At 38.1% G+C, this 10,753-nt stretch overlaps 1 protein-coding gene across 2 annotated transcripts in view; it reads right to left on the minus strand.

The window, feature by feature from the left end:
* Positions 1 to 10,534, minus strand: part of sesn1 (sestrin 1) — a 33,913-nt gene extending 23,379 nt beyond the window's left edge. Inside the window, exons 1-2 of one of the 2 annotated variants that reach the window (XM_079475073.1) lie at positions 10,430 to 10,534; positions 9,571 to 9,889 (exon numbers count right to left, since the gene is read on the minus strand). In XM_079475073.1, coding sequence (XP_079331199.1) covers positions 9,571 to 9,846 — 276 coding nt within the window. In that variant the 5' untranslated portion in view covers positions 9,847 to 9,889; positions 10,430 to 10,534. The remainder of the gene's footprint in view (positions 1 to 9,570; positions 9,890 to 10,429) is intronic. The other variant, XM_079475074.1, reaches the window with a different exon arrangement.
* Between the last annotated feature and the right edge of the window lie 219 nt (positions 10,535 to 10,753).

The raw sequence follows: 10,753 nt of genomic DNA on the forward strand, positions 1-10,753 counted from the left end.
TTTTAAAGTTGCTTTTACAACATGTCCGACTTTAAATGTCTCCAGTGAAATGTGTCCTGACAGGTGGCAGGTGAATCTGGACCAAACACCGGCAGCTGACCACACAAAGGCAGACAGACAAGCAAAATGTGTCCTCGTAAGCCACCGACTGTCAGACAATGTGAGATCCGTAAAATGTTCCTATTCGGTACTTGAAACTTAAGCAGATGTCCTGCATACATATAGTATGGTTGTCAAAGGTGCCCCAAAACTGTTTTCTTTACTCAATCTTTCAAAATATTTTCTTTTGTGTTCAACAGAACAAAATAATTATTAGAGCTGGCCTGGTATCGACAATGATAGTCCGATTCGATTCCTAATCACAAGCTCTAGCTTTGATTCTCGATTCGAGTCAATGTTTATAGATTTAATACAAATCCTATAGATATTTCTAAAAAAAAAAGATTACAATGGTGAATTAAAAAATGAAACGAATAGCCAGAAATCTGTATATTAAACATTAAACACACTTAAGTATATTGAAACAGAACAGTCGCATACCTTGATCAAACAAGATCAGGTTATTTTATATTTAAGATACAGTATAATAAACAATATGTCACAAAATTAGCTGTAAAGAGCTAATTTCTTTGTGATGTTCATCAGAACAAAGTCATTTTTACAGGTTTAGAATAACTTGAGGGTGAGTAAAGGATGACAGAATTTAGAGTATAGCTTTAAAGTTAGCTTAATTCTAATACATTTTTCATTATTGCATATTAACATTCTTTTTACAAGCAGCTATTTGTGATAAAACAAAAATTAAAGGGACAATTCACCCCAATATAAAAAATGTTTCTCTGTGCTCATTAGAACAAAGACATTTATACAGATTTGGAACAACTCGAGGGTAAATGATGACAGAATTTATTTTTGGGTGAACTGTTCCTTTAAGCTAAAATGTATATACCCCCTGGTTGTGGACCCCTACCCTTACAAAAACGACTTTCTGGCTTCTTCATCTTTTACTTTTACTTTTAATACTTTTAACACATAATGACTAAGATTAGACCTATCAGATAAAAGCAATCTCAAACACATTCACGCTCTCAAATGCCTTGGCTATGGTCTATGACAAATGTGGCATATCAGCTCCAGCCTTCTGCATGTCTTAACTCCGTTGCTAAAATATAGGAGCTGATAGTCTGGACTGTTTAAACATACTGTAACTTAGAGAACATAATATTTGGGTTGTTTTGAATATGCCCTTGTCTGATATCTAAACCGCACTCTGTGGCATCCATGTCTGTTATGTGTATGACTGTAAAATATGGTAGCAATGTGAAATACAGCAAGCCTGTTACTCAACACCAGTGAGCTGGAAAATTATGCCAGAAAGAGGTCAAACAGAGTGCAAAGGATAATTATTATTAGAAATTGTGTAGTCTGTGGTTTTTATTGTGTTTAGAATTAACAGGATACCTTGACATTATTTAAATGCATTCAATCCAGTGGAAATTCTGAATAGGAATATTTTGGCATGTTTGCCTTTATTTGTAAATGAGACCCAAGATGTCAAGAGTCCATCTCTTTGTTTACTAGGACAGACTAATGCTTAACCAAATGAAACCTATTAACTAATCTAATAATGTAATTTGAAGTTCAAATCTTCCATGAGGAGAAAACAAAACAGATGTTAATAAAATACATCTTGCCTTTGAAAAATTAGCTTATGCTCTCCAAATAACACCATAATCTGATCTTTTGCGAGTGTACATATAGTCACAAAACAGATATTTTGGCAGATGGCAGCTATTTGGAATATGATTCCAGGGAAACATAGACAACAGCAATAATGGATGAGAGGGAGGAGAGAGTTTCTAAAGATGCAGAAGAATCTGTGGTTTAATGTGGATCAACTCCCTTTGTCTCACAGGCATCAGCACAAACAACATGTCCTCTGGTTTCCTAGAAATTTCTGGGACAACTCCAGCCATATGGTACACACCCCCATTTCCAAGCCCTCATCCGTTTTCTATATGCGCCCCACTCTCTCTCTCTCTCTCTCTCTCTCTCTCTCTCTCTCTCTCTCTCTTTGGTTTGCAATGTTCTATTCATGTAGGACACAAACACATCCTTGGTTTCTGGAGGTGTGTGTCCTCTGAACCAATCACAGAGCATTCATGCTGTGAGCCTCGACCAATAGCAGAATAGTGGGGGAGGAGTCACCCAGAGTCTATGAACGACACTACTTGTTTGTTTTTTAGTGTACCCCTTTGTTTCTTCAACGGCATCCATTTTTCCCTTATCTATTTTTTTCCCTCACTTTCTTGAAATGAAGGAGAGGTCAGAATCTGGCATCTGAATCTCTGCTCATGAAGGTATTCAGGAAACCCACTTCCCCCCCACGCACGCACACACACACTGATATTATGAGTTATTAAGTAAGCCAGATGGAGGGTGGGGTGAGGCCATAACTCCAACTGAAAGTACTATCTGTACTGAACAGACGCAAAAACACCTGGCCATTAGCTCTACTGATGAAGTCAACACACACAGCACATAAAGCACACATACATCAATGTTCATTTAATCCGGGGTGACAAGGGTGCTCAGGAGCCCAATGCAAAGTTGAAACGACTGCATTATGTTAGAGGAAAGAACTGCATAGTGATACAAGACATAAAACTGTCAGGAAACAAGAGTTGCCAAGGGTAACGGTCAATCATACAGTTGTTGCACAATGTGTGAGCACAGAATGCCACGAACGACCAATCAGTATGAAGTACTCTAGAGCCGGGTAATAAATAACTATGTTTTACTGCCAACCATTAATTATTGAGGACATGGATTCAAATCATTCCCCTCCACTTCACTTCTCGGGTCATTATAGGGTTTTGGGTCATTCTGGCTTCTGAACAAAAAACACATAAACATGTGCATGTAAAACATATGCTCCAATTAGATTATTGCAATAAAGCACATTGCACTTTTAATAACACGTTAAAGCCATTTTAATACTATTATAAATAGCTGAAAAGTACACCAGTCAAACTATTTCCTAGAACTCTTCAACAAACAAGATTTTTTTACTGATTTGTTAAAGGTCCAATATGTAATTTGTTTGGAGGATCTATTGACAGGAATGAAATAAAATATAGATCACTATGTCTTCATATGCGTTTAAGAGAGGTGTGCTTGGTCGAATACTGCAAGCGTGTGACGGAAATGTAACGCCTCTTACCATAGGGTTCTAAAGCAATTGTAAATTATGACAGGTACGCCCACCTTACTTGCATATACATTTGGGCGGTCTTAGTCAAATCATACCACAAACTGACGTAGATTTGAGGGGGTGTGGTTACACGAGGCATTTCAGGCAGGTCTGGGAGCATTCGCTTTTAGGGAGCATTCGCTTTTAGATAGAATGCATCTTTTGTTCGGACACTTACATTTCTGCAATTTTATTTGTCTAATGCATGCACGCAAGCCGTGTGACCCCTTTAAAACAGAACTTACCGGACATCCAAAACAATCCTGTGTGCTGGGTTATACATGCTCAGTGTATGCCTGCGAATATGATGGTATTTTTAGATGGTATTATTTGGTCTGTGTTGCGTTGTGTTTGCTGCGCACCAAGGTTCAGGTGGCAGCGTTCACAATTTTAAATCAACTTGCACTCATTTTATAACTATAAATTACATATATTAACACAAAAATACATACAAAAATTAAATAAACCTGATATTAACATGCACAAGCGTCCCACCAGGACGTGTGTGAGGTTGTGTGTGAGAGAGGAATATTGCGTGATGTTTTTTTATACTTCCCTAAATGTGCAAAAAAAACTTTGGTGAGTGAGTAAGCACCAACTTTGACACATGTTGCTAAATCAGGTCTAGTGCTGAATCGCTGATTTAAACCTAGCCAACAGCTTCCAACAATCCAGTCCTATCTCGCCATCCTCAGCTTTCAAAATGCCAGGCGCAGACCTAACTTTGTGGATCAGGCTGATAGTAGTGAATCTGAATATATATGGATGAGAGCCTGGGAGAAAAAATTATTTTATACATAAATGAGACAAATTATGCATTTCTCTAAATCTAATGTCAACAAGTTTTGGTTTGGGGATAGAGAACAGTAATTATACTTAGCTGTATATAAAAAGACTACGTCCCACTTATATCCCTAAGTAAACGTATGTGTGTTTTTCCTCTGGAGGTGAAAAATGCCATGGGTCTAGAGAGAGACATAAACATGGCTAACATCCAGGTTATAAAATTGATAGCTCTGTTTTCCGTTCTTTTTATACTCCTTACTCTCTTGCCCTTTCTCTCCCTCTCTCTATCTCTCTGACCGTAATTCATCTCAAACTCCTTCTAACCTTTTATTAAGCTTCCAAACATTCAACATCTCAGTTTCACAGTCTCTCCTCATGAATGAGTTTGACTACTAATCTTTTTGACTTATTTATCTTACTGCTTTAGACAATATAGTGTGATTTATGCTGTTTACAAATGCTTGTCTTCCACTGTTTTGTATATTTTGTCAGTGTATGCACGAATAAGGAAAAACTAGTGAAAATTCACACTTTCTTGGTTGCATCAAATCACAATAAAGCCGTTCATTCCTTGCACAGATTTCAGATTATTGTTTGTATGTTTTGAAACAGCTGTTATACAGCTACTTAACCTGATAGGATTCATAATATTCCTAGCATAATCTTCCTGTGGCTCAGTAGTTAGAGCATGGTGCTGGCAACACCAAGGTCATGGGTTCGACCCCAGGATTGCACATACTCTATACAAAAAATGTATAGTATAATGCAATGTAAGTCGCTTTGGATAAGAGTGTCTGTGAAATGCGTAAAATGTATACAGTGCTTCACATTTACAAAGAAGCTTCCTCATGCCGCTATAGTTATTCTTTCATGCCTACCCAGTGTAAAACTGAACGTTTATAGGTGAGATTTATTATGCCGATGGGGTTTTCCATCACACCTGTCACTGTCTTCCCATGAAATCATTTCCATGAACATTAAATGCACAAAATTAGCAAAGGAAACAGAAAGGGCGTTCAGACGAGAAGTAATGCCAGTCCCAGTCTTAAGCTTAATACTGGAATCAAGGCAAAATTTGTGTTATTGAGAAAATGCTTCATGGGCACTGAGACACTATAACATTTCTATGACTATTCTTGCATGAGATCTATAGAAAGTGGTCAAGCATCTGTATCTTTATGTTTTTATATCTTAATAACATCTTTAATTCTGTTCTTTCAAATAAGTAACTAACACGGTCAATTGACCCAACCAGATTTCTTCTATTTCTATTTATTCTATCTATTTCTGTTCTCCATTTTACATCCCACTTATCATAATTTCCGCTTTTTTACTCTTTGACATTCTAATGCCTTGTAACGGCAAAAAAAAGTTAATTTGTGCAAGAGGAACACCACTTCCTCTTAGACTCTGGTTGCACGTGGCTTATGTGGCACGTGTGGCTGGGGCATTCTCATTTTTTCAAAGATCAGACAAAAAAAGTCTGAGATGATGAAGATCCTCATCATCAATACAATTTTAAATAAGGCTGGCATTACAGTTGGGCTTTATGGGTGGGTGGTGGATATCAGATCATCACATTGAGGCACTATCTAATACAGTGAAAGTGTCTGGAACCTATTGATGCTGTGCCTAGTCAAACCAGTAAACCAGACACTGGTTTAGTCTTCTTTATGCCCCAAAACTTTGAAAGCTTTTGTGAATAAACACTACACACACACTAATATCAATTTAACTTGACGCACAATCAAGACTGGGGTCTATCCAAAGCCAGTGTTTGTTGTTGATCTTCACACTTCTAACACACTCATATACTTGCTGCTCTATTAGTCACCCAATCCTCAAGGGTTTCATGCCATCTTAAATACCACTGTGAACCGAGACACACTTGTGTGACCCAAGGCATAAGGAAACAAGCCAGAGCCCTTCAAGCGGTGGAAATTTCCGACGCATCCACTGACTGCAAGACAGTCGGGTTGTCATGTTGTTTAGTTATGAGCTAATGGTGCCCTCTGCTGCTTGCGTTTCCACAAACTCATTTTTGTGGTAGATCACAACACAGGCTTCATATAACATCTGTGTTACGATTTCAATGTCGTTCTGCGTAAAAGTCAAATCTGCTCCGCGAATTTGACTTGAAAAACAGGACCCTCCCTGACCATGGGGACTTGGAATCCTACATCGATTACAAGACCTACTTTTTTTTTACTCAAATCAAATCCCATACGGATACATGTGCACGGCTTTGCATGCTTTCAGTCAAATTAATCAATACCAGATGGGCTGTAATCTGAACCTGCAACGTAGTGAAACATCCAATACACACACCCAGTCTAAAGCACGCTCACACAAAATTTGTTTGTGTTTTCTCCAGTGTGTCTCCACTTCTCATTCGTAGCTCTGCCATGATCTATCAAGGAATTCTGCCTCTGCGCTGCTTTCCTCATTCTCGGCATCTCTCCTAATCCTTTCATGAGGTTTTGTTCAGAACCAATCTAAACAAACATTACCAACACGCCCATTAAGACATTAACTCAGAACCAGCAGGGGACATATAGAGTCCAGATCTCTTAGTAAGATGCCACGGTGTTAACTAAGTGAGTTATATAGTGTGATGTGTTTAGGGAGCATGAGTCTTGTATCTTTTCCAATATTTATTTTTGGAGCAGGGACACATTTTTACATCCAAACATCCGTCATTCTGATGTGATGTTACAAATCCTCGATTCCTAGAGTTAAGAACGTTTCCAAGGATTTCCCTTTGCAAGTCCCCACAAACAAGTCCCCCTCCCCAATTGTGGGTTGTTGTTTTCCAGATCCCCTTGCTGACATATTCCTCCACTCCTTGCTTGAGGAAAATACAGTCTATGGATGTTTCCACTCATTTTCTTTGTCTTCATCTACGCCTTTTCCTTCAAAATGCTTCTCTAACCTGGTGCCAAGTGACATGGTGAAAGCCAACTTCCAGACACAAACCGAACACACATATACAACATCTATCCAAACCACATGACTCTCACAAGATCCAAGCTAATTTAAGACCAGAGGGAAGGAATCATTTTCAAATGTCGATGAACAACAAACACACTCCTCTATGGCTTTCCGTAGCATGTATTTCTTTGCATCTATACTATACATGGTAATTTAATGTAAACTATACATTTGATCTTAAGTACACAGTACGTTAATACTATGAGAAGCTTAATGTCTTTTCTTCTGGTGGTTATTAGTGAAGTGAGACACATTCAAATCGCTTGGGTAGCTGGAACATACGGGAACATAAATATCAATATTATTAAGAGAAGCTAGAGGAATGCTTTCCTGTAGCTCAGAGGTTAGAGCATGGCGCTAGCAATGCCAAAGTCATGGGTTTCATCCCAGGGATTGCACGTCCTCAGAAACAAATGTACAGTATCATGCAATGTAAGTTGCTTTGGATAAAAGCGTCTGCCAAATGCATAAATGTAAATGTGTTTGTTACATCTTAGTTGTGTACATCACTTCTGAAGGTGGTTACTTACGACTTCAGCATTCAAAGAAAACTAGCAGAAGTTCAAAACAAGGATGTGACACTTTGATCATATCAAACCGAATACAGGCCTTAGAAAAATGGGAATCTTACGTAAAGACAAGTGTACTGACACTAAGCTAAATCTGTCCTTTTATCCACAGCTTCCCAAGGCTTATCACTGCAAAACCATGGAATACAGCACACACCCAAACACGGTCTCACAATGAACAATGGTTAAGGCACTTAGGTGCTAGAAATCCTGTCCTGCGTGCCGAGAGTAATGTTCTGCACCTCCCACAGTCACAAAGTAGATGCCGTGCTACAGATCTAGTAATTTTCCTTGGATTCATGTTTTTAATGTATGTGTGTCTATGCCTGTCTGCATCTGCGTGGTGCTAGGTCAAAGGTCATTTCCATTTTTTCCCTGCTGTTGCGACCTCATTTGAGTCTCAGCCCCTTGAATCACATAATTCTGGATATTGCAGCAGACGGCTTATTGCTGATACAGTAAGCAGCAAGGTTCAAAAGGTCAACACAAAACAAGGGAGGAACATCCTGTTATCTAACAAACCACAAAACAAGCATCAAACTAAATGAAGTGAATGATTTATGCATTCATTATAATACATTTAAATGCATTTGTAGAGTTCCTTATTTAACATACCACAGATTTCGCATACCTTTAAGACAATACATCATCATACTTGACATTTCCTTAAATTTAACATACCGTGTCTTGCATACTTTAGATAATAATCATTTTGGACACCATGGGGTGAGATTCCTGTTTAATTAATAACACATGAGTGTCAATTATCAAACTTGCTGATCCAGAAACAATTAAATTCAACAAACCAAATGACAACAAGTATTTGCAAATATTTCCACATCAAAACTGGCCATCCTTTTAAACTCTATAACGGATAATTTGGAAGTGTTACTGTCTTTATGATCAAACAAAGGTCAAACACAACAAATGCCTTGGTTAAAACAATTGAACATTTAACATTGTCCCACCAATTGGGGACCAAGCTTCTGATTTACAGAATGAGACCTTATTTAATAGACTGACCTTCAAAAATGTTTGGTTCAATGGCCTTCCATGTGCTGGTGAACCTTTCAACAACATCTGTGACTATCTGACAGGTGGTGAGATGAGCCCTGATCTGCTCTGTCCCCCCACATTAAACTCTCTGACATTAAAAACCTCATATACTGTAAGAAATGACCCAATCCCCTGTAGCGCTCTAAACCTAAGCAAAGCTATTTTAAGATTACACAATCCCATAAAAAACAAAAAAACATGCTTGTGCGAACAAACAAATCACAAAGACTATCACCGGTCTGAGCTTTCAGATATATTTTATACATTTTATGTGACATACAATTTAATACAATTCAATAGTCTTCATTAATTGTTTAGAGATATCAAAACGTAATCTCTATGATTAAAGGTATGGCAGGTTAACCCATACAAATATTATTTTAACATTTACTCACTCTCATTTTTTCAAACCTGTATGACTTTCTATCTTCGGCAGAACACAAAAGATGATATTTTGAAATACCAAACAACATTGGACCCCCAATGGCTTCCACTATATGGACACAAAACCGCTGAGACATTTCTCAAAGTATCTTTTTTTGTGTTTCATAAAGATAGTGAAATACAGGTTTTTAATGAAATTAAATGATATCATTTTTTATTTTATACTTCTGTAGTTCAACTGCTTCTGTTTAAAGACTGTGGAAGCAACAGCTTCTCAATCAAAGATGGACAATATTGTATTAAATCGTTATATGATCTTATACTGTCTACAAAACAGCATATATAAGAGTTACGATTTTATACTTTTTGCTGTTATTATCATATAGTACAGAAAACATCAATAGGGCTTTACAATATGTAGTGCAATTAAACAGCATATTAGTTGAAAGGGTGATGTATGTGTGGTTGTTATGAAAACAATACAGTCAACGTAATTTTCACCATTATCTCCATAATTATTTTAGTACTAACCTGAGCCCTCTGGAGCAAACAGAAGCATTTCTCCCTGACATCTTTATACGGACACCTTTTGGAGAGCATCAGGACATGTGCCATCAGAGCGTTAAGGTCACTGGCTGGACAGTCATTCACGCCTGAAAGGGCAGAAGAGTGTGTGTCCGGTATCGGGCCGATGCTCTCGATTCTCTTCATCACTTCTTGGTGAATGATCTCCATTGTTGCATGTCTGGAGCTTGCATCTCGACTGCCCAAAGCATCCCACCGTCCAGCAGCATCGCTCACATCCATCGCTGTATAACTATTCTTTCACTATACTCCAAACAGACTGAACCTTGCGAGACAAAAAGGTGTGCCAATTATTTGAAAAGCTAAAACAGTCTTAAATGAATGTTCTCTGCAGAAAGAAGGCTTAAGGAACTCTGCAAATCCTTAGAAAAGCAGCAGCTGGCATCTGCAAGCCTAAACAGGCATCATGTCTATTGTGTGTACTTACATTGCTAAATGCAGCAGGACCATGTAAAAGTTATTGGGATTTGTGTCTGTGTGTCAGTACACTTTGTTTTAAAGAGCCAGACTGACATGATTTCAAACTCACAGATGTCTAGACAGAAAGTTTATTATCTAAAGGTATTTTTATACTTTTCTGGTTGACAATTTTACATTTAGTGTAGAATTACGAATTACACATACTAAACAATAATAGGCACTGCCTAAGTAAAAAAGCCGGTGAATAACGTTTAACGATTCATTCAAGTTGAGTTTAGGCACACATCTTCACTGCACAAATAATAAAGCGGCAAACATGCTGTTTACTAAGAAAAAATGCAGAATTTTAAAAGAACTGCAAAACATGTCAAGTGTTAGTACTCACTTAATTCGCATTCTCTCTTACGGGCAACCGATGCCGTTGAATAAGACCTCACTGCGCTGTAGGTCTTCAGTAGATTTCAGTCCATTTCAAAGCCACTCGAGGTGGGAGTTATTGACAGGTACGACAGTCCAATTGTTTTCCAGAGAAAAACAAATGGGCGGAGATAATCTTGCAACGTACCAATCATCGATAAGAAAGGAGTTCCTTCGAGCAGTCTCCCCGCGGCGCTATTAAAACGGGAATTGTAGTTTAAACGCGCGTTAATGTCCATGCGCTGAATAAAATGACGAACTACAACTACCAAAATCCACAACAAACGTTGGA

This window comes from Barbatula barbatula (genome assembly GCF_947034865.1).
Source record: "Barbatula barbatula genome assembly, chromosome: 15".
Classification (NCBI taxonomy): Eukaryota; Metazoa; Chordata; class Actinopteri; order Cypriniformes; family Nemacheilidae; genus Barbatula; species Barbatula barbatula.